General features: G+C 54.1%; 1 protein-coding gene across 2 annotated transcripts in view; it reads left to right on the top strand.

The window, feature by feature from the left end:
- GNAO1 (G protein subunit alpha o1) overlaps positions 1-24,103 on the top strand; it is a 163,125-nt gene that overhangs the window by 94,592 nt on the left and 44,430 nt on the right. For both annotated transcript variants that reach the window (XM_063334224.1, XM_063334223.1), the window contains exon 4: positions 13,298-13,458. In XM_063334224.1, coding sequence (XP_063190294.1) covers positions 13,298-13,458 — 161 coding nt within the window. The remainder of the gene's footprint in view (positions 1-13,297; positions 13,459-24,103) is intronic.

Raw genomic sequence — 24,103 nt, 5'->3', positions numbered from 1 at the left:
AGCGAGCCCTGGCTTGCTCAGCTCCGCTCTTTCCTGTCCCCCCCCCCACCCCAAGACACCCCTTTCTCCCCTCCCTTCCCCATACGCTCCCCAGCAGATTTTTTGTTGTTGGTTGTTGTTGTTGTTGTTGTTGTTGTCATTGAGCTATTCATTTTCCATAGGCTGCCTTCATTCCCGTGGCCTTTTGCAGCTAGGAGACAAGATGTTGCCTTGGAAACAAAGCCCCTTAGATGTTTGGAGTCTCTGGGATTGCTCTGTCTGCTCCCGAGTACTTTTGGGTTATTTTTATTGACCGCACAAAGATGCAGCGGGCTCGTAGCCAAGGCAGAAAGTAGCCCTGGGAGGTGGAGGGCAGGCAAGCGTCTTCCTGGCATCGCTCGCTCCACCGGGGATATATTTATTTTAATTTTTTTTTAATGTTTTTTTGCAATGCACCGCGGGCTGAACGGGCTGCGAGGGAAATGGCATCTGCGGAGAGAGCTGGGCAGGCAGGGCTGCGCCTGGGGCTGAGCCGCAGCAGCGCCGGGCAGAGGGAGGGCAAGAAGAGCAGGGAAAAGGGGAGAGGGGCTCAGGGCGGCAGGCGTTCCCCTTCCGCGGGGCTTCTCACTTCTCACCGGCCGTGCCACGGGGGGACAGCTGCCGAGATGTACGTGGTGGCTATCGGCCCCGTCTGCTTGTTTGAGAGGAAATCAGATTGCCAGACCCTCCCTCAGGCGACCGTGAAAGTCTCTGCTCCCAAGGTTTTATTGGCAATTCGTCGCAGGGCGAGTGAGGGGCAGCATCAGCAGACCCCCAGGCTGAGGTTTGCTCCCCGGAGCCCTCCAGCTCCTCCTGCCCCGAATCCGGCTGACCCCTTCTGCAAGGCGGCTTTGGGAGGTGGCGAGGGGCTGCCCCGTCCGTTCCCCTTATCCTTACTGCGGGACACCACCAAATCCCGCTGCCTCCGGGGAGAACGTTTCGGAGTAGGCTTTTACTCCTGCTTCTGCAAAGACGTAAAAAAAAAACAAAACCAAAAGCTGATTAAAAGAAGCTCCCTAATCCCCTGCTGGTACTTGAAATATTTCCACGCCAGCAAAAGCATTCCATAAAAGCCAAAAAAAAAAAAAAAAAAAAAAGGAGTATCTTGTTATTTCCCCAAAAAATGGTCAGTACGGCATTAAGGCTGTGCCTTGTTGCTCGTGCCACCACGGTGCTCTGCTGCCTGCAGCCCCCAGGAGGGCTCCCGGCTGCGGCAGAGCCAGGGAGGCTGGCGCGGGGCGAGGGGAAGGAAGGAGAAGGCTGGAATGGGACGGGCCGGTGAACGCTGCCGGGTCACCGCCACGGAGAGGTTCGAGCACGCTGCTCGGGATATCACAGCTATTTCCATCCTCCACGACGGAGCGACGCCATCCCCGCCGTTTTTTGTGTGGCTCTGCGATGGCAGCAAAATGTTTTAAGGGGGGGGGAGGGGGGAATTCCACCCTATACTCCCCATATGTCTCACGTAGGATTACACACAAGGGAGCAATTTTGCTGTTTCGTGGCGTTTTCCACCAGAGCCGAGCCTCACAGATGCCCAGGCTAGCAAGATGCTCACAGATTTTCTTCTCCCTTCTGGTACACCCTCACCGAAGCGAGGACGTCTGCCTCATCCTCGCAAGTGTCATCGACGCCCGGCGCTTTTTCCCCCCCCCATTGTTGCTGATTTTCCTTGTCAATACTACGTGATGCCATGGTTACGGAGATGTAGGACTAATCCAGCTACAGCGGGTTATGGGCTTTTTGGTTTTTTGACATTCTTTGATGCTATATTTGTGCCAGAAGAATAAATAATAAATACACGCGACGGCATCAAAGATTTCTTCTGGGCCCCCAGCCTATTTCTGCCTACCCTTGTTAAGCCATTATAAAGATATTTCTCTGCCAGCCTCTTATTTTACGGACTATCCTATCATCTAATGCTGCACCTGAGGTCCCATTTGTCCACTCTCTCTGGAAAGAGCAGTTAATAAAAGAAAGTTCCCGTTCATCGCCCCCAGAACAGCTTCCCCGGGCAGGGCAGTGCTCACACCCAACCCACCACATTCCCCCTCCTGCACCAAAGGGATGGGGAACTGCCTTGACCCTGTTGTAAGGAAAATACAAGGAAAAGTTTGTCTCTGCAGCAACCTGAAACAATATATAAGCAAATCTGTTAGTGTGCAAAGGGCCTCAGCTCTGGTGAGGAGGAACTTGCTGGGGTTGGTCTCCGTAATCCCCGCTGATCAAAGGAGGAGCTTCTCCGAGCCTGTTACAAGCACCCGAGTCTTGATTATTTCACTGGAGATACAGCAGCACGGGAGAGATTTAGCGACAAATTCGTGGTTTTATCTGCTCTGAACTCCGGGGCTGCTTCTGGGCGGCCGCAGACGCCTGGACCGGCCGCTTCCCAGCCTCCGCCCCGCCGGAGGCAGCTTCCACTCCCAGCGGGACCTCGGCCGAACTCTCCTCCGCCTCTGAGAAACCCCTCTCCCCCCTGCAGAGGAGGCTTCGCAGGAAATTAAGAAGGGGGAGGGAAGCTAAATGAAGGTTGTCGTAGTAATAAGTCACGGGCAAAACTTTGCCAGCCAGCCTAGCGTTCATGGAGTGCTAGCCACTCAATGCATCGCGTCTCCTTTCGGCCCGTCCCCGTCACGGCGTTAGTAAGACACCTCTTGAGATGGCAGAAGCCTCCGGGGTCACCCCGCGGCTCGGTGGCTGGTTGTGCGCAGCCGCAGACCGGCAAGCCAGAAGTTCTCAAACCAGCGGAGGCGAAGGCGGTGAGCGCCCGGCATTGCTCGGGCGGCTTTACTAAGTGTCTGCGCTGGGAACCGCGGCCAGACACAACCCCAAAAGACCTGCGGGTTTGCACGCTTCCATTTGCACGCTTCCGTCGTCTCCTTTTATAGAAGTTCCCCAGAAAGTACCGATGTGCCATAGGGAAGGCTGGGGAAAGCAAAGCGCTGCCGCCTTTTCCGAGGGCCCTCTTCCCAGAGTCCTCCTCCTTTAAACAAATAAGGGAAACTTGCTTATGTTTGCAGAAGAAACTCGGTTCCTAAAGTGTCCTCGCTGCCTGATGCGATGCCCTGTTAGTTAGACAGCTCTTAAACCCCGGTGCCAGCATGTCCCGTGTCCAGTTTTGGGCCAAGAAAGACACTGAGGGGCTGGAGCGTGTCCAGAGAAGGGCAACGGAGCTGGTGAGGGGTCTGGAGCACAAGTCCTGTGAGGAGCGGCTGAGGGAGCTGGGGGTGTTCAGCCTGGAGAAAAGGAGGCTGAGGGGAGACCTTCTCGCTCTCTGCAACTCCCTGAAAGGAGGGTGTAGCCAGGGGGGCTCGGTCTCTTCTCCCAAGGAACAGGCGATGGGACAAGGGGAAACGGCCTCAAGTTGCGCCAGGGGAGGTTTAGGATGGAGATTAGGAAAAATGTCATCACGGAAAGGGTTGTCAAGCCTTGGAACAGGCTGCCCAGGGAAGAGGTGGAACTACCGTCCCTGGAGGTGTTTAAAAGCCGGGCAGACGTGGTGCTGAGGGACGTGGGGTAGTGGTGAACTTGGCAGTGTTGGGTTGATGGTTGGACTCCATGATCTGAAAGATCTCTTCCAACCAAAATGATTCTGTGATTCCTCTTGCCCTGAGTACCTGTATCCTGACCATTTAGGTCTTAGACTTCACATACTCTGATTTGTTCCTGTAAAGTCCAAGTCAAACTGAAGGAAAACCCCTTTGTCCGTGCGGACAGCTGTGGTCATCCTGGAAGACATTTGGTGAAAGAGTACAGGACTGAAAACCAGAAAATTTGAGGTGGTGAGAATGCAAATTAAAACAGCAAATAAGCAGTGAATGAAGGACTCTTGAGAAGAAAGTTCTTCTTGTGCTTATTACTAGACCTGGACAGAAATGCTTGATGAATTAAAAACACAGTCTAAAAGAAACCAAAACCATTTGTAAAATCCAGTCAAAATCTACAGGTAGCCGTGGCTAAAAGGAAATTGTGTGAAAATTTGGAGAATTTTTCAAAAGGATTTTGCATTCCTGAAAGGGCAAAGTGATCTGTTTTCATTCGTTTGGATTAAAACTAGAGATGGGACGATTCCAACTGGACGTTAGGAAGAAGTTCTTCCCCGTGAGGCTGGTGAGACACTGGAACAGGTTGCCCAGAGAGGTGGTGGGAGCCCCATCCCTGGAGGTGTTCAAGGCCAGGCTGGATGGGGCTCTGAGCAACCTGGGCTGGTGGGAGGTGTCCCTGCCCGGGGCAGAGGGGTTGGAACTAGATGGTCTTTAAGGTCCCTTCAAACCCTGGCAATTCTATGATTCTATGATTTTCCCAACTTTTCGTTCAGAAACAAAATTGTTGTTTGAAAACGGACCTCCATTTAAAATAATAATACTGAGCCCCCAGATAACTCGGAACAACCAAAAATATTTCGGTAGGGCTCGAGGCAAGTGCTTTGGCTGGATGTGAAATGAATTTTTTCAGGGGATTTTGGGCCCACAGAAGAACGCGGGGGAACGTGTTTGATCCGAGCTGATTTTTCACACCGCCTCATTTTTCGGTTCTGCCGCCAAGTGGAAAATCCAGTGTTATTTGGCTGCTGACACCTGCCCTCACACCAGCAGTGCAAGACTTAATTTTGGGACACCTTGCCAGGCAGAAGCCTTGGGTATGGACACCAAACCCACCAACTGCTGGAGCTGTTTCAGCGGAGAGCAGTAAGAAATCCCTACCCAGATATCCCCGTTATAGGCTCCAGAGAAGAGAATAGGCAACAGGGAGCTGAAATTTAGCAAGATTGGGGCGGGGCGATTTTTTTTCCTTTCCACCTTGTCTTCTAAACATAGATCTTCAACACAGATGACCGTGTAAAATAGTACCATAAAATGCAGCAAGGCTCTTTCCGATTGAAGCGCCGCTGCTTTCTTTGGGGACTGTAACCCCCAGCCTTAGTCCTTCATCATGCGAGGCACTGCTAAATCTGCTAGATTAATTGCAGAGTGGAGATTAGCACCCACCGTTCAGCATCAAGCTCTGAGCATTAAACTAATTACCAGGTTCCAGCGCTGCACGGCTTCCCAGCAGGAAGGCGCTGCCCTATAAATCATGATACACGAGCGGCATTTAGCCAGAGAGGTTAAAAAAAAAAAAATCCGGCTTTGTCCTGGGAATACTCCCACCGTAGGGGCTGGTTTCCTTTTCTCTCCCAAAGACAAAGCCCGTTTTACCCCATTGTGGTGGGAAAGCTTGGAAGGAAACCGCGTCCCCTCTGCCCTGCCGCCCGGAGGGGTTTTGGTGTGGAAACTCTTCAAGACGTTTGAAGAGTGGAAGATGCGCAGGCTAAAGCCGTCGGGAGTTCCCAAACCCGGAGCGGGATCCCGGAGAATCGCCATCACTCCCACCCAGCTCGTCCTCAGCTATCTGCTTTTCCCTGGCTGTAAAATAGCCATTTATTTTACAAATGCCCGGAGCCGCTGCAGCTTCCCCGCTGCAATCATTGTGGGATGTCAGGCACGTCCCCGCCATTTACTGCCACACAAACACTCCCATTTTATGGACTTTCACCCAGCAGAGAGGATTTTACAGAGAGGAGGAGGGCGGTCGGCTGCGAGGATTTTGTTCTCTCGCCTTGACGTGTCCCCAGCCCTTCCCTGCGGAGCGTGAAGCCATGCGGCTAATGTCCCCCATCTGTGACTGCCCCTCGTCCCCTCCCTGGTGGGCAGCGCTGCCTGTGCCCGCGCGGCCTGCAAAGCCGCCAGTGAGGGATGGCGTTTGGGCTGGCAGGTCCCGCACCCAGCCCTTCCCCTCGGCGGGACCCCGGCGGAGGCTGCGGCGGCTCTTGGTCTCTCGGGGATGCCATCTTCTCGAATTAGAAGTGACTGGGGCAGACGTAGCGCCCTTTTCTCACCTTCTGTTGCGGCTGGGATAGGCCAGGACTTATTTTGAGACCATTTAAGACATGCTTTCTGCCTTCCTCATCCTTGCTTGGAAAAATCAGGTCAGCTTTCCACTGTGTTTGTCTCGCCCAGCTCAGGAGCCCTTCTCAGCTCCTCAAGAACGGGCTTCCTAGAACAAAGCAAATTTGGGAAATGACTTGCCCTTCAGGGGCATCCCTCTTGCAGCTCGAGTTCTGCGTTGTTGGGCGGTGGGGTTATTTCCCCCCCATCTCTGGTGAGTGACGTGCTGTTTCCTACAGGACGTAGGGCTGTAGGAACTCTTACAGTGGTGGTGGCCAACTGGCAGCCCAAGGTCTTAGTCCAGGCGTTATCCAGTCCCTGGATCGCCGGACAGTCAGTAGTCCAAGCAAACAGGGAATATTATTGTGTGGGTGTTGCAGGAGGGGAAAAGAAGCTTATACCCACATAAGAGCTAGCAAATTTTATTTGCTGGGCTGCAGCGTCGTACAGAATGGGTAGGAATAAAAGTAGTGCCAGACAGAACGCAACTGGCCTGCTTTAGAGCCGTAATAATCTGTAATATCAGTCCTGCTCAACGTCTCCCCAAATAGGAAGCAGCAGACAGAAAACACAGCAGTAACGAGGTTTGAGGATAGAGATCCTAGACCAAGAACCAGGCACACAGAAGTTGTTTGGCCGAGGCAGCCAGAGGTGATGGGACCATCTTGGCTCCAGAAGGGTATGAAAACCAGGGCTTTGCTAATTGCCAGCCGGGCAGCACAGCCTCGGGAGCAGGGATCCGCACGTCACCGTGGCTGTCGGGTCATGTTTTCTGCCGCAAACAGCCTGTCTGCCCGCAGACGGACGGCAGCCCGTTGGCGCGGTACCCAAGTCAGCCAGCCTTGCTGTGAGCCCTTTTGCACGAGCAGGGTAGGAGACGGCCAGCGTGACCCTGTGGAAAGCCAACCATCCCTGACTTAATTTGTTAGGCTTGGCTTTGCTGTGGGATGCAAATTGCTAGAGGGCGATAACGCTGAGCTTTGCTCGGGCGTAAATCCCTCTTTCCCAGACCGCGGGAGCTTTCCAGATCCGCCGCTAACGAGCGCAGACAGAGGGGATGGAGTTTGGGTGCCCACCTCGCCGTGTTCTCCAAAGGGATGGGTTTGACTAAGTCACGGGAGGGTTTTTTAACTAGCTCGGTGCCTTCCAGGGTCCCTCAGACTGCATGCCCAGCAAGCCAAATGCCAAGCAGAAGCAGGAGGCCGCAGGTAAATGTTCTGAAGGTGGGTGGAAGGGTGGAGGAGGAAGGGAGAAGGTGGCAGCTGCTTGATGCCAGGCAGATTTCCCCAGATTCAGAGGTCAGCTCCGAACCACGGACGTGTGAGAAAGAGAGGGTGAGCGAGGGGGAGAGTCATACGTGTAGCTAGTTCTTCGGCGTCTACAAAAACTCCTGTGGACTTGGAGCTGGGCCCTGGATGCCTCTGGAAGAGGCGTATTCACCCGCTCTGCTTTGTTTCCAGAATTCATTCAGGCTGCAAATGCTGTGAAAATAACCGGCGTTGGCTGTGAAGCAGCCACACTTCGGCTGTGAAGCTGGGCGCAGATTTCTGAGATGCTGGAGGAGGAGGAGGAGGTTTACAGTTTACGAGCCATGCTCTGCCCCCAACTTACGGGACCTTGTTTCTCGCTGAAGTAGCCACGGCACGTACCTGAGGCCAGGATCTGAGTCCCCCGAGAAGGTCCCCCTCCAGGGACATCCTTTGTGGATTCTTTCAGGACACCAGTTTCCCCCCCACCAGGTTCCTGGCTGGCGACGGCCACTGCTCTCCGCAGCTGCACACTAGGCGCTGCAGGACTGGCTTGCTGGTGACTAGTACGGATTTGTCTCACGCCCCCAGCAAAATGCCATGCGCGACTTTTCCCCCCGCCACCCGCGTGGATTTTTCTGAAATGTTCCGAGGTGCAGCTTTGGGCACACACAACCAGCCACCGAGGGGAACTGCCCCACTGTTAACCTTTGAGATAGGCTGAGTGACAAGTGTGATTAATCAGAGTAAATAACAGCAAAAAAAACAATGATATTTTCTGGGATTTAGTCCACCGAAAGGAAAGCAGGGTACAATACGACGAGCTGGGTCAGCTCTCCTGTGGGTGTCAGCCAGCGCGGCTCTGGGGCAGATTTGTACCACGCAGTTCACGTAAGGCTTTGCCTTTCCCTTAAACTCCCCCCTTCCAGAAAACTAATCCTTTTTGAAAAAAGACAAAAAAAAAAAAAGGAAAAGAGTCCCTTAGTTAATGTCTAGAGCCAGGGTTTATCCTGGGATGTGCGGAGAGACGGGGACCGGATTCCCGCGCTGTGGCAGGCAGGCAGGGCAGGAGCAGCTCTGCTGGTCCCTTCGTGGGCACAAGACCGTGGCTGGTGGTGAGGAGCGAATCGTTAGGGGTGATCTCTATCTGCGTGATGAAAAATAACTAGCTTGCAGAGACCAAGATGAGTGGCAGTAATGTCAGGCCGCGAGGAAGAGCCCCTCTCCCTTCCAGCAAGGTAACAAATTAATCGGGCGATGCAGCCATCGCAAGCAAAGTCACAAGTCTGCTTGCCGAGCGCAGCCTGTGTGCTTGGTGACAGTGACATATGGGAGACATTAATTAAATAGCTGCGGTTATGCCCAGGTTAGTGAGGAGACGCATCCCCCTTACGAACTGGATTTATACGGTGTGTCTGGTGCAAAGGTAGACGCACAGCCCAGGGTTCGGAAGGCGACACGCTGACGTCCCGCCAAGTTTACAGGCTTCTTGTTCAGCATTAAAAGAGTGACCACAATGTGATTATTTGCTTAAGCGGTAGGGTTTAGTGACGGGGGTTTTTGTCAGTTTTTAGGTTGGTGGTTGGATTAGATGATCGGAAAGGTCCCTTGCAACCCTGGGCAATTCGATGATTCTGTGATTCGGTGAGCTGCCCATGGATTTCACTGTGGTGTAAAACCCCAGCCTGCCTTGGCCCTGCAGAGCCCTCTCCATTCCCTGGCTGGCGGTGGGGGGTGTTGTTCTTTAACCAAGGGTTATTTGGTCTTTTAGCTGGAGGCATGGTTTAGCATCCCAGGGTTTCTGAGCTCAGCTCTTGCCCCAAGCCCAGCTCCAGTTGTCCCGCTGCAGGGTGACACGTTCGGCGCTCAGGAGTGACACAGAGCTGGACAAATCCCACTCTTGGTACCCAACAACCCAAAGGCAAGCAGCTGGGGGGGGTTAGGGTTTGACCCACTATGGAAAACACGAAGCCGTTGGGAAGCGTCAGTGGGACGCGCGGATGGGCTGGGATGCTCCTCCCAGGTAAGAACCGGCCTGATGGAGACCAGCCCAACCCCTTGCCCCCCTCCAGCCAAGTTGTACCAAGGGGACGGGAGACAGAGCAGCTGGGAAAAGGCAGAGGCGAGAAGGGAAGCATCCCTGCACCATTTTGTGGCTCCTTCCAGCAACCCCAGGGGCAGAGCGCCGCCTATTTTTAGCTCCCGAGGCAGCTGAAATACCACCGTGATATTCATTAACGAAAACCCCGTGGGATGGGAACCGCAAGGTGGGAGGGAGCCGGGGCAGGGAGGGGGGGAGCTGGTGGGTCTGGTTTGTTTTGCTTTGTTTAATTGCTGGCTTGGGTGGCGAGGCAGAGCGTGGCAGGAGGCTCGGCTCCGCTCACCTCGGGAGGAGCGGGAGCGCCAGACCCGGGGGAGGCGGGAAGGGAAAAGTCAATCAGGCAGTATTTAAAAACCCACCTGCTGGGCCCAGGGGGGGCTGGAGATTTTAATGTCATTCCCAGCTTGAGACGCAGCCTGGGGAGTGAGAAAAGAAAGGGGTATCTGCTCTTCTTGGAGCCTTAATTGCTCGTTAAATCATCTAACAAATGCCTGAACGCCTGGATGGCCCCATGCTCCTTGACAGAGGGGCTTCATCCTTGGCAGGGGGGAGGGATATTTTTAAAAATACTCATTTCACCTACTTTTTCTGGGCCTGTAAAATTGAGGGTTCAGTGGTCCACTCTGCGAAATAAAAAACTAAGTCCGGAATATTTTTATATACCGTTCAGCGGGAGCAATTAGCTTTCCTACGAGCTGCTCCAGCCTCTGTCACCTCTGGCCTGCCCTGCACCGCGGGAGGGCAACCTGTCCCGTCCCCAGAAGGGACCTCCGGGGACAGCAGAGGAGCATCTCCCACAATGACCCCCTGCCCCACGAGCTCAGCCCCGCTCCTGGCCCAGGCAGACCCCATAACCACAGCCAGGGATGCCCCATCGTCGTTGTTCGTCTGTGTCTTCTGCTCAAACCCTCTTGCCTCAGGTCTTAAATCACGGGGGACGAACACCAGTCTCGGTCGCGGAGAAGGTGAGGCAGGTCTTTGCCGGCGCAGGAAATGTGACGGCCGTGCCGTTCCCTCTGATGCTTTGCAGAAAGCAACCTGCAGCTCAATCCGCAAAGCTCCGAGGAAGTCCAGACCCTGCCCGCAACAGCTGGAGAGCTTCCAATGTGCTTCGCCATCACAGAGAGATGGACAGATCGGTGACTTACACCTATTATCCCCCGCCCCAAGTAGTCAAGATAACACAGAGAAGACCTTCCTCCTACCTGACTGCAAGCACTGATGCTTTTTCTGCAGCACCCATGCCAGACCGCAGCCCTGAGCGGACCAGCCGTTAGCAGGTTTTGTGTTATTTAGAGTCTATGAAAAGAGTAGAATTACAGCTCCAGCAGGGCAGGCAAACCATACTGATGATTTATGAATATTCACTGAGCTCACGAAGCACTCCGGGGCAGAAAACAAGCTTTTGAAATTAACCGAGCTCTTCAAGGTTCTTCGTTTGTCTTGGCTTTGAGGTGTGAGTCACCAATACTATTTCTCAAAAACGAGCAGAGCACGTACAGAGGGCTGGGAGCATTCCTGGGCACTAAAATGTGAAGTTAAGCATCCTGTAAGAAGGACTTTATGTTCGTAAAGTCTTAAAAGTGTAGAAACTCCTCCCCATTAAGTTTTATGGGATGGTGTCTCCATACGGTACTGAGATTTCTGCAGCCTGTAAAAACTGGATGTTCAGGGGGCCTGAGGCTTTCTCTGAGTCTTGAAATCTCCAGCAGCTTCAGTCTCCCGGGCTCACAGTTTGGTGCCCTGTGATTTTTCAACAATTTCAGCGTTCAAAAAAAAAATGCCATGGTCCTCTGCCCTGCCCTGGTGAGACCCCCCTGCAGTGCTGCCTCCAGCGCTGGGGCACCAACAGCAGAAGGACACGGAGCTGTTGGAGCGGGGCCAGAGGAGGCCCCGGAGATGCTGGGAGGGCTGGAGCCCCTCTGCTGGGAGGACAGGCTGAGAGAGCTGGGGGGGTTCAGCCTGGAGAAGAGAAGGCTCCGGGGAGACCTTCCAGCCCCTGCCAGGCCCTAAAGGGGCTCCAGGAAAGCTGGGGAGGGACTCTGGATCAGGGAGGGGAGCCATGGGACGAGGGGGAAGGGTTTTACACTGAAAGAGGGGAGATTTAGGTGAGATCTGAGGCAGGAATTGTTTGCTGTGAGGGTGGTAAGTCCCTGGCCCAGGTTGCCCAGAGAAGCTGTGGCTGCCCCATCCCTGGAGGGGTTCAAGGCCAGGCTGGACGGGGCTTGGAGCAACGTGGTGTGGTGGGAGGTGTCCCTGCCCAGGGCAGGGGGTGGCACTGGGTGGGCTTTAAGGTCCCTTCCAACCCAAACCATTCGGTGATTCTGTGCAGGCCATGTCATGCAGCTTGTCATTCCCACCCATACAAGTAGGTTATTGTGGTGCTCTTCAGTGTTGGCCCTCCTCCACTTTTATTTGTACCCACAACCCAAGAAATAATCTGCTTGCTTTGCCAAAAAACCTGTGACACCTTGTCCCCAGTGCTCAGGTGGTCCCCAAGGAGGGCGTCCCATTCAGCAGTTGGGCTGCTCCCATCACCGCTGCTGAATCCCAGCATCAGAGAGGAGCACCGGCAGCACCTGAGGGGCAGGGGAACAGGACAGAGCCTGTTGAAGCCAGGAAGGATGTGGGAGCTCCTCCAGCGGCGATGCACAGGCTCCCCAGCACCTGCACGCCCAGCTGTGGGGACTTTGTGCTCCCGAGACGGGTCGCTGTGATGGACAGGGCTTGTTGGTCCATGGGACGGGGACAGCAGAGCATGGGCACCGCCCGCACTCCCCTTTGCGAGACTTGTGTTTGTGGGCAGCGCTTGCTGATGTAGACCAAACACCCTGGAAGGTGAAGACTTCCACCTGTGTTTGTCCAAGGATGGGTTCGATCTAGCAAAGAGAAGGTAATAAAGCAAGGAGGTTGTCTTCACTAGTTTGCTGTAAGCACACAGAAGGAATAAGAGCTCCTCTTTTCCAATTAATTATAGCAATTAAGAAGTGGTTTGGCTTCAGCTGGTAGAAATATGAGACTTTCCCAAAATTTTCAAAGCAATGAAAGGAAAACTCGGCAGATTAGCCAACACCCCTGGGGTTTCAGGTGTCTGGGGTGGGGGGGGTGGGAGATTCACTTACTGCAAAGCAAGCGAAGGGGGGGGTCATGAATTTGGGTGTGCGGCTTCGCAGATGAGCGAGGCATTGGCCACTGTGGGCTATTCCGGTAGGGCTGAACTCAGCTATTCCAAGGGACCGGAGTTGTGTCCGAACACAATCCTCCAGGAAAAGCTGCTGTTCCAGCCAATCACATTTTTCTCACCAAAAAGAAAAAAAAAAAAAAAAAAAAGATTCCATGTGAGAGCGGCCAGCTGGCCCTGCCCTCCCTGCCATCCCCCGAACCCGCCGGAGATGCCTCTCCCTCCGAGTCACAAAGCAGGACACCCAGCCGAGGGGGTCTGCGTTGGCATGAATTAGCCCCTCTGGGCGGGGGCTCCCAGCAAAGAACAAGAAAAGCAATAAATCAGCACCCGAGAAAAAAGAAATATATATGTTTCTGGAGCCTTTCTGACGTCCCTTCTGCTACAAACAGCCCCTACTTCACTTACTTACACTCCCTACTTACTTACAGCCCCTACTTACTTACGCTCTCGGTGAAACCGGGTGTCGTTGCAGGATAGGCATCGCTTTCCTAACCGTTTAAAATACACTTGCACATGGATGAATTTCCTTCTGTTCCCCAGAAGCTCGGCACACGGGCAGTGCTGACCAGTTTGTCTGCTGAGCAGAAACATGTGTTGACACGAGGTGAACTGCACAAATAAATAACCCCTTTCCGTCCGGCCTCCTTGCTCCGTCCTGCTTTTTGTCCTTTCTGCTGGGTCATACGGTGTGGATCCTAAAGCCCCATCCCAAGAAACGCAGCCTCTTTGCTCCTGACACTTCGGCGAACCGTTTCTGAAATCTCTGGCTCCCTGTTCTGCCGGGAGCGTCTGTGTGACCGCTTGTTCCTTTCCTCCGCAGGCTGATGCCAAGATGGTCTGCGATGTCGTGAGTCGGATGGAGGACACAGAGCCCTTCTCTCCAGAGCTGCTGTCAGCTATGATGAGACTCTGGGCAGACTCTGGCATCCAAGAATGCTTCAACCGGTCCCGGGAATATCAACTTAATGACTCGGCCCAATAGTGAGTATCCCTGTTTATAGTCTTTTGTGTTAAGAAGCTGCATTCGGGCTCGTTAAAGTTTTAACTAAAGTTAGTGGCCTCCCAGTGGTGGATCTGGACAGGGCTGTGCTTACAGCCTGGGGCGCGTGTTGTGTCACAGGCTGCTGCGGGGCAGAAGGGATCAGGCAGGACGTTCATGTCCCCTCGGGCCAGTCTGGGGTCAGGTCCGTGTCCCCAAGGCCAGGTTCCCAAACCGCTCCCAAGGGTCGGTTTGTACAAACGCAGGTCTAGTGAGCAGAGGCAGACCAACCCGTGGAGGTGGCTGACGGCGTCCTCGTTTGCCTGATGGATGACAGAAGGGTGTGAGCACCTTGCTTTGTACCGTGGTACAGCTCCTGGGCTTGCTTCTCCGACAGTGCTGCACTGCACTGATAAGCAGCTGGATTGCAGCCAAGGGTGAGGGGCCTCTTGGCTTTTACAGCGGCATTGCGTTATTCTCATAACATGGTCGGTGACATCTCTGCCGTTAGGGACCACATCCAGATTCTTTTTTTTTTGATGGCGGTTGTCTGAATCCATGGCTTTGGTTCATCCCGTCACAAGGACAGGGCATCTACCCATCTCTGAAGAAACATTGAGTGCTTCCCCAGTTTCAGTTCGGACCCATTCCTAATGACAATCCATCCAATCCGTTTGCCTCCACCTAGGGCAAGGAGGCTAAAGCTTTTCATTCCACAATTTCAGTCACAGCAGCTGTCAGGCAAAATGTCCCCCTGGCCCTGTACTGTGTCTTGGGCAGTAGCGAGTAAAACGTGGTTGAGTATAAGCATGAGGAACAAGCACGCACTGAATGATCTGCCATACAGAGAGACCTGGACAGGCTGGAGATTTGGACGGAGAGGAACCTTATGAAATTCAACAAGGGCAAGTGTAGGGTGCTGCACCTGGGGAGGAATAACCCCCTGCACCAGGACAGGTTGGGGGCTGACCTGCTGGAGAGCAGCTCTGTGGAAAGAGACCTGGGAGTCCTGGTGGATAACAGGGTGACCATGAGCCAGCAATGGGCCCTTGTGGCCAAGAAGGCCAATGGCATCCTGGGGGGCATCAAGAAGAGTGTGGCCAGCAGGTGGAGGAAGGTCATCCTCCTCCTCTGCCATGGCCCTGGGGAGGCCGCATCTGGAGTGCTGTGTCCAGTTCTGGGCTCCCCAGTTCAAGAAGGATAGGGAACTGCTGGAGAGGGGACAGCAAAGGGCTACCAAGATGCTGAGGGGACTGGAACACCTCTCTGATGAAGAAAGGCTGAGGGATTTGGGTCTCTTCAGTCTGGAAAAAAGACGACTGAGGGGGGATCTCGTCAACGCTTATAAACACTTAAAGGGTGGGTGTCAGGAGGATGGGGCCAGGCTCTTCTCAGTGGTGCCCGGCGACAGGACAAGGGGGAACGGGCACAAACTTGAGCATGGGAAGTTCCACCTAAACATGAGGAGGAACTTCTTTCCTGTGAGGGTGGCAGAGCCCTGGCACAGGCTGCCCAGAGAGGTGGTGGAGTCTCCATCTCTAGAGACATTCCAACCCCGCCTGGACGCGTTCCTGTGCCACCTGCTGTGGGTGACCCTGCTCTGGCAGGGGGTTGGACGGGATGATCTCCAGAGGTCCCTTCCAACCCTATAGTTCTATGATGCTTTGATTCTATGATGCCTTTCCCAGTTATACCCCAGGACCTTTCTGTAGCTGGGGAAGCAGAGGCTTCCCCGGATGGCGACAGGGGAATGCCACATTCGTGCTTTTGGCTTCCACACTATCCCATGTCAACAAGTCCACCAGCTGACTCATGCACTTCTGGAGTTGTTATTGCGTGCTTGGACTGTCTGGCATCTCTGGTTAGAGTTTTCCGGGATATCTATCAAAACACAGACCCAAGCACCGGCGCGGCTGATGGTTGACGGTGGGCCTGCTCGTCCCCGGTCTGCACCAGCTCCTCCCATCCCAGCTGGCAGGGCAGTTAGGGAGGACAGGATTATGTCTGCTCTTGCGGTGCTGCAGCAGAAGGCGAGGGATGACACATCACTTGGCGTTGACCGAAAACCAAATGGGAAACCTGCAGATGTGGGGTTGGTGTCACAGCGTCCTACCCAACCATTTCTCACCACGAGCCTCTACATCTCAGTGACGATCCTGACATTATGCTGCCTTTTAATCACTACTAGGAGGACATCCATGTTTAATCTATATTTCTTTGCCTGTAATAACAAAATCAGCCTTCTCTTGCCAGCAATTTCTTTTTTCTTTTCTTTTTTTTTTTTTTTCACAAAAGAAGGGTCTGATGGCAAAAGCATACCTTCAGAGAGATATAAATCATATAAAATGCAGTCCTAATTGCATTACAACCTTGTGGAAAAAATTCTTCAATTGTTTTAGAGCCAATTACCTTGAGGAAAGTATTTTGATTTTCCTTCCATGCAAGATAGCAGTTGAAACTAATAAGCGTAGCCCTCCCAGTGTGACCAGCTGCTGGGCAATTCATCAGCCAGAGCTCTGAAACCACGAGCCGTTTCTAGGCATCAGCTGAAGAGGCTCTGTGCCGTGGCGTTCACAGCAACATCAACGTGTGGTTGCAGCCCAGAAAAAGGAATTTCGGCGTCTTTAATGAAATCTCTGGTATGTGGAGGAGGATGCGAGACGTTCCTTGGCAGGGATGGGATGGGCTGTGCCGCCACGCTGCGAATCGTGCTGGGGCTGGACACTTGGCTCCCCTGGGCGAGGTCAGATGGCGAAGCCGAAGATAACAAAGTCCTTCTGGTTTACGGACCTGCTGCCGTTTAGGAGCCTCTGGTGGTTGCGTTGCCAGGAGCAGAGATGCTGTCACAGGGCAGGGCACTGCATCGCGTCCCCGCTGCACCTCAAGGCCCTGGTGCCATCGCAGCAGATGGTGATGCAAGTGAGAGCTCAGTCGGCACTTATTCACGCCCAGTGGACACGCAGCGAAAAGAGGCATATTTTTCATTTAATCCTTCAATACTTTGGGGTTGTTTTCTTCTGCATGAGCGAAAGATTTGAGTCAGTTTTCTATTCCCGCCTCCCCGGGAAAAGACTTATTTGTTGACACTGATATTGGATTTAAAACACTAGCAACTACAAAACGTGCTTTTGTTAGGGCTGAGAAAAATAAAGTCCAGACAAGAACTGAACCTGAAGTTCCCCAAACTTTGAAAGACGAGTGAGGGGCAGTGAGCTGTGCTGGCATCGCACCTATTTCAGGCCTCTCTCGGCGTTAAGCCGCAGGGACATTTGCTGCAGGATTCCGAGGTCGCAGTCCGTTGCTGCTCAGCACATGGAGCACTGCCTGCGGCTCTGGGGCCTCAGCACGGGAAGGACAACGGAGCTGTTGGAGACGGAGCTGTTGGAGCGGGGCCAGAGGAGGCCCCGGAGATGCTGGGAGGGCTGGAGCCCCTCTGCTGTGAGGACAGGCTGAGAGAGCTGGGGGGGTTCAGCCTGGAGAAGAGAAGGCTCCGGGGAGACCTTCCAGCCCCTGCCAGGCCCTAAAGGGGCTCCAGGAGAGATGGGGAGGGACTCTGGAGGAGGGAGGGGAGCCATGGGACGAGGGGGAAGGGGTTTACACGGAAAGAGGGGATATTTAGGTGGGATCTGAGGCAGAAATTGTTTGCTGTGAGGGTGGTGAGCCCCTGGCCCAGGTTGCCCAGAGAAGCTGTGGCTGCCCCATCCCTGGAGGGGTTCAAGGCCAGGCTGGACGGGGCTTGGAGCAACGTGGTGTGGTGGGAGGTGTCCCTGCCCAGGGCAGGGGGTGGCACTGGGTGGGCTTTATGGTCCCTTCCAACCCAAACCATTCTATGGTTCTATGACTCTATGTCACAAAGCCCCAAGGCACCAGGCGACCAGGTCCTGTCGTAGCCAGTGCAGGTGGGACTTTCAGGAGTGGCCCAGGCGCTTCCCTTCATCCCAGGAGCCACCCCTGAACGCCCTGAATGGTTTTTAGAAGCCCCCCTCTGCCCCCCACCCCCCCGCACTGCCTGGCCGTTTCTAAGGAACCACCACTTGGGCTTCCCCGAGTCAGTGCTGCCGTTGTCCTACATTGCTCTTCCACTGCTTTACCCGCGGTTTTTTTTAAATGACCCAAACAACAGGCCTTCTGTTACAGCCCCTGGGAGACCAAGTCACGGGCTAATCCACAGCCTGCGAGAGCTAGCAGCGTGGCTCTTATTAGTCTATCATTAATTCCACTGAAAATAGATATAATATTTTGTATTGGCCTAAACAAGAAGGGAGCAATAGCTCTTCTCCCCTATCAAAGGTGGGCAGGAGCACGTTGCTTTCTGCTCTCCTGCCTAAGGGGATGGCCTTCCCTGCAGAGCCTTGCTTCTTTTGCCTCTAAAGGCAGCCCGTCCTTAGGAAGGATTTCATAGCTACTGCAAAGGAACAGTAGAAAACAGCACTTTCCCAGAGAAAAAACCTGACAGAGGAAGAGAGGAGGTACTTTAAGGGGCCTCCTGTGCCTTGGACAGCAAAAAATAAAACAATAAGGACAGCAAGAGAAGGGAGAGGGAGTAAGATGGAGCAGTTGGTTTCATCTTTTTTCATTACTGCATTTTTTCATCGTTCCTTAAGGCGAATTTATGGGTGGGTTGAGTTCCACATTCCTAATCTCTTGATTATGTTTTTATTCCTACTTCGTCTCCTCTTCCTTTCTTGTCTCCATGCCTAGGAGCTAAATCTACCTCTGATCATCAAAGAGTCCGGGCACTGCTAATGTCTTTTTCTTCTCCAGCCAGTTTCTGTCTGTAGAAGCACATCTGTGACCCACATTTTGCTTTCAAAATCAGCAAAATAGAGGTTTCCAGCTGGTTTCCTTAATCTCCTACTTTTGTTCAGAATTTAAAATCGTCTCGTGTTTCCTAGCCTCGAGTTCCTAACTCGCCTGGGCAGTGGAGAACAGTGCGTAGGGCAGGTTTGATTTAACCTGCCCGGGGTGGGGAGGTGCTTTGAGCGGCCCCCAGGCTTCACGGGGAGGATGGAGCAGACGGAGCATCCACATGAGCACCGGTTCTCCGTGCGCGCATCCAAACAGGCACAGGCCCTGCGAGATGTGTAGGCAGAGACAGTTTGCAAGTACACAGACACAAAAAAGCCGGAATCCATCTCAAGTTATTCTCCTCCTGCTTCCAAGTACACTGAAAGATCATTTGATAATGCCAGGGCTGTGAAACTACCGTGAAAATGTAAAATATTTTAGGCCTGCATTCAACCCATCCGTCTTCACACATATCAGAGGTGTCAGGGATAGGAAGCTTGTTGCCTTTGGCTCTCTCCATAGGGAGCAGAGGGAGGGAGAGATGGCTCCGGAGAGGGATACAGACCTCACTGAGCAGTGGAGAAACAGAGCCGCGGTTGTGTCTGCTGCCCTACCGTAGCTAACCTCAGCTCTGTGCCAAACACCCAGCCCAAACGGGACAGCATTTGGGTTGCTCCTTCGTCAAGACCTCCTCTGGTAATGCCTTGTAGAAAAGCGGCACCAAACTCAGACTAAAATACCGCAGTGCCTTCCTTCTCACGCTGTCTCCGGTGGGAATGTTCTCTGATCTCTTTTCCTTGCAAAAGGACTGTCTTTGCATGACGGTGTCACCTTCCCTACTGATACTTACCGCATCCCACGTGCCAGCACACACTTTGCGTCGAGAAAGCAGTTCAGAAAGCAGAGCCAGATGTTGTTGTGATGCTGTGAACGGCTTCCAGACCGAGCCCTGACAAGGCAGCGTTGGAACGGGCTGCCCAGAGAGGCTCTAAAATCTCTGGCCTTGGAAATGCTCAACACCGAGCCACCTGAGCCAACTTTCACACTGAATTTAGCTTTGAAGTTGGCCCCGCTTTGAACAGGCGGATGGTCCAGATGAACTCCAGAGGTCTCATCCAAACCGACACTTCTGGGTTTGTCTTTTGGTCTTTTTCCCCACCCCGCCTCGCTCTTTCTCCCATGACGCTGGGTTTAAAAGCAGAAGGGGTGGCCAGGATTGGCTGCAGGCTCCCGTTCCCAGCCACGCAGGAAGACGCAGCTCTGTGATAATGCCAATATCCCGCAAGTCCCGTCATCTCAACAGCAAAGCCAGCAAGGCGAAGCGTTTAGGTGATGGTTCTTGCGGGACGCGGGCATTACGCGCGGCTGTCAGGACATGGTCTGTTTTAACGAGCTGCAATTGTTGCTGGCTCTCTCAAAACGAAGAAAGAAAAATTATAGGTCCAGGTTTTGCATTAATATTCCCATCAGGTGGGTAGATTGCATTTTCTCATCACAGCTTTCACATTAGAATACGGTTTTCTGCGCGCCCGTCTTACTCGTGCCTCTCACTTGCGCTCCCTTGCATTTAATTGGATGGAGTAGCAGCATAAACGGAGCAATCCAATTAATTGGGATGACCTGCGTGCTGCTGTTGATTGAACAACCCACCTTTGTGTCCTGGAGCCCAAGCACCAATAAAGCAGAAAGGGAAAAATACATCACAAGCGGAGATGCAGATACATTTGTCTGAATTTATGGTTTAATTTACCCCTGTAAATAAATATGCCCACCAGCTTTGAATAATTAAGTTCCCCCTACGATAAGCAAAACAAAGCAGTTCATAAAGGCCAGACAGGGTGACTGGAATCGCCAGCCTTGCTCCGTCCCCACAAATGAGATGCAAATACATTTCCAGGGAGGAGCAGCTCTGCCACGTCCGCTGGTGCCGGGTCTGGAGCGGGGCTGTGTCTGGTGCGTGTTGGTGGAGGAGACGGGGACGGGCTGAGCATCAGCCTGTTGGAGTCTGGCGGGGCTTGGTAGGGCGCTCAGGCTTCCTTGTTATCCTTGTAAATGAAGGCATCGCGGTCGTTGTATGGCTACGCCCAGGGCTGTGTGTGAGCCGGAGGAAGGGCACGACAGGAAAGACGTTGTCTTTGTTGTCAGCTGGATGTTTTCCAGCATCTCACCCCCAGCCTTCACCCACCTGGAGACCCAATTTCACAGAAACTGGGTGCAATCTCTCCGGGGGCTGCCTCTGTTGGCCCAAAGCAGGGTGCAGACCACATCGCGGTACCTTGAAGGTGGCCGTTAAGCAATGCTCACCTTCCCATCCCACCAAAGACTGCCGGGAGAGCGGGAGGACTCACGAGGAGGGGGAGCAGAGGTCTGCAGGACATAGCCCCATCATAAGACATTGCCACCTGCTGTCACGCCCGCCCAGCTTGGCCCCTCTCCGACACCGGCGCAGGAGAGCTCCACCGGATCCGCTCCCTTCTGGGGGACAGCCTGGAGCCCAGGCTTAGCCCCAGAAGTCCCCTTAACCCAGAAGCTTATTCCCAGAGCCAGGTTCTTCCCTTTACTCTTTCCAAGCCGCACATGCAAGTCACTGGGGAAAGGGGGAATGGTCTCAAAAAGACATTTCCTGGCTGGAGCTCGTGCGAACTCTAAAGAAAATGAAGGAGAAGGAAAAGCAGGAGGTCCTGTCCCTTGTGAACACCTGGTTTCTGAAGGAGGACTATATCCCCTCTCGGTCTGTGTGAAGATATCTGAGATGCCATCACCCCCCACCCCCCACTTAGGTTCTTCCACGAAGAGGAGAAGGTACAAAGCTGGGCTTTAAAGCGGAGCTTGTGGCAGCACCCGGTGGCGTGGGGACATGCAGGAAGGCATTTACCAGCCGAACCAGAGCTCCAACGCTTCGCTCGCTGCCTTTCCGTCTGAAATGGCAGGCTCTGCAGCCACCTCCCCTAAAAACGCAGCACCTCTTTAGATGTGGATCTTGCAGGCAAAAACTGGCGGCATAGTGTTGCCACTTCCCCCCTCCTAATCCTCCTTCACCCCCCGAAAAAGATCTCTCTGAGGTCTGTCTGAAGAGACCCAGGAGATAACACTGCGAGGAGGAGCAGGGATGTCGCGTAGGTAGTTCGTTCTGCGGGGACAAAGTACCTGCTGCCACCCTGCCATTTTTCATTGCCATGTCACACCGTAACGATGTTGTCTTTGGCCCGGGGATTAGTAAAATCTTGACACCTTGACAAAATAAATTACAATTTAATGGCCCAGGATACCAATCAGGGCTGTCCCGCTTTTGGCAAAGCTCTCACTCAAAAGGGTAGGAGCCGGGCAGCGGTTCCTGCCCGACACTGCCAGAATTTGGGAACAACCTCTTCTCTTTTTCACGTTTTGCTTAGAGATGAGGAGCTGCCAGCACCACCGATAAACGCAGGAGGGGACATTCACCCCCCGGGAGACCTGCTGAACCCTGGATAATCTGTTCTTGGCGCTGGCTGACAGCCCCAACAGGAATTTCTTCCTCTTCTTCACGAGGGGCTGTGGGTGACAGATTTGGTGCAGAAAGACCTGACTATTTTTTGGCTGCGCGTTTGTGTATTTTTAGGCTGAAACGTCCTTACGAAACCAGCTGGAGCTGGCAGGCTGCCACCAAGGCTTGGGGTTGGGGTTTTGGGTTGGTTTTTTGGGTGGTGGTTTTTTTTGGTTTTTTTTTTTTTGGTGTTCTGTGGGATTTTGTTTTTCCGCCGCTCCCCCGTCTCCCACCAGCTCTGCCTTTCGGCGGAGCAGCGCTCGCGCCCTGCACAGCCCGTCACCGTGGCCTCCCGCCTTTTGCCCCAACCTCCTTCCCGCACCAGGGGGTGGATGCAGCTCCACAGCCCTCGCTCCTCCTATCTCCTGCGGACCCAGGGAGCTTTCTGCAGCTCGCCGTCGGACGTACCGTGCGCCCCGCGAAACGCGGCCAGCATCACTCCCACGGGGTGAGGGCGGGAGATGGGGTGGCTCCCACCGGCCAGCGTTTCGCTTTTCAAAGCTCCGTTGGGGCATCTGGTAGCTCGAGACGTCCCTCTGCATGGGTAATTCCTGCTTCGTGCCAGCTGGTGGGTCACCAGGGGCCGGGAGCCCCCGTCCCCCCGCAGCACACGGTGGCGGGCCGGGAACCATCGGGCTGCTCTCAGCCCTGGGGGGTCTGCAGCCCGTCTGCAGGCGGAGCTGTCGGGAGGCCACCCTGCCGCCGCTCTTCTTCACGCCGCCGGCGTCAGGTCTGGCACCCTCTGCGGCGCCGGGAGGCGACACGTCTTTTCCTGACGTATTTGCCATCCGCTTGAAACCCTTAAATGGCAAAGAACGGCAGGAACGTGGGAATTTCTTGGTAGCCAGGCTCCGGCATGGAGCAAGCCGTCTCCCACGCGGATCTGCAGGCACCGCTGACAGCGGCGTGATGGGGAGCTGCCCTCCCACAGGGGTCCTGTCCCAGAAATCAGATAAGCTCCGTGCTCTCAGGATGCAGCTACCTCCCGTTCCTCCTCCATCACTTTTTCACGGCCATCAGCCCTTCCCTGCCCCGGGTTTCCCATCGCGACGCTCCCCTCCTCGGACCGCAGCCCACCACGGGGGTGCCGTTCCTCCCTCGGTCACCCCATCCTTGGTCCTGCCCCTTGTTCAGAGGGTGCCGCGTGCGATTCATCAAACCCCGTGGCACAAGAAAGCCCAAAAATCATTAGAGTGACGGCTGGAGGCGTGCAGCCGCTGCCATTCCCGCTGCCGGGGTCCCGTCCATGTGCACCCCCCCTGCTAGAAGAGGGGCAGCAGTGCAGCACCCCCACGCTCAGGTGTTTAAGGTTGGGGAAGTTAAATCCAAAACCAATCACGAGCTTAGCTAAAAAGCCCCCGTTTTTCAATGTATGTTGAGACAACCATTGGAAAATTGCTTTTATCTGCTGCTTCCTAAGCCCTCTGGCTTATACTTTTAAAGCCTTTTGTCTGCGAACAGGAGAGCTGGAAAGTCCTTTTCTATTTCCTTAAGCAACTAGTCCATCTAATATTCAGCCTTGAGGGGCTGAGGCTTTAAGAGAGAACAAAACGGAAGGAAAAAAAAAGCAAACAAACAAACAAAAAAAAAACCAAAAAAAGAAATGCAGCAAATGTGGTGACACTTGCCATAAAATCACAGGAGTCGGTGATGATGGGGACGGAGCGCCCGGAGCTGTGCCCACAAGGGGAGGGCGGCACGGCCCCCGGTAGGAAGGCAGAGCTCCTGGGGGACCCCCGAGAGCCCGGGGTCAGTCAGCGGGTTGAAGCTCCTCATCTCGGTCCCGCGATGGGGACGATAAACACGCTCCCATGGATGAGAGGGTGACATCCAGGGTGGCGAGAGCGGCGAAGGCGGGTGGGCAGAGCCTGGCGAGGGGGGTCCGGGTGACCCCGCACTCGGCCAAGAGGGTCCTGCCGAAATGGGGATTCTCCTGGTGGAGCCCCGGGCACTGATCATTTCACAGACTAATTGATATAATAGCTCTAATTAGCCCTGTAGCAAACACCACATGGTTTCTTGCTTATCCAGGCCAAGCGCTGAGCCGATATTCGACCGCCAGCCATTGATTTCCTACCGCTTTTTAGGTGGGAAAGCAGGAAATACGGGTTTCTCTCTCCATGTAGAAGACGTCGCCGGGGCTTAGCGTCACGGATTTGGGCACGGCCAGTGCTGTGTGTCCATGGGGCATCTCGGAGGAGAGGTGGCACCGGGGGTGTCTGGTGGCAGGGAGCATGGTGGGGAGGGCTGTGAATAATTGGGGGGTTCATTAACAGGCCCACGGAGAGCATTGGGCTCGGCTGCTCCCCAGCCCCTGCCTCCGGCTCCCCAAAGCT

Source organism: Chroicocephalus ridibundus, chromosome 4 (genome assembly GCF_963924245.1).
Source record: "Chroicocephalus ridibundus chromosome 4, bChrRid1.1, whole genome shotgun sequence".
Lineage (NCBI taxonomy): Eukaryota > Metazoa > Chordata > Aves > Charadriiformes > Laridae > Chroicocephalus > Chroicocephalus ridibundus.
The sequence above is the reverse complement of the archived record's forward strand: the minus strand, read 5'-3'. Positions and strand labels throughout refer to the sequence as shown.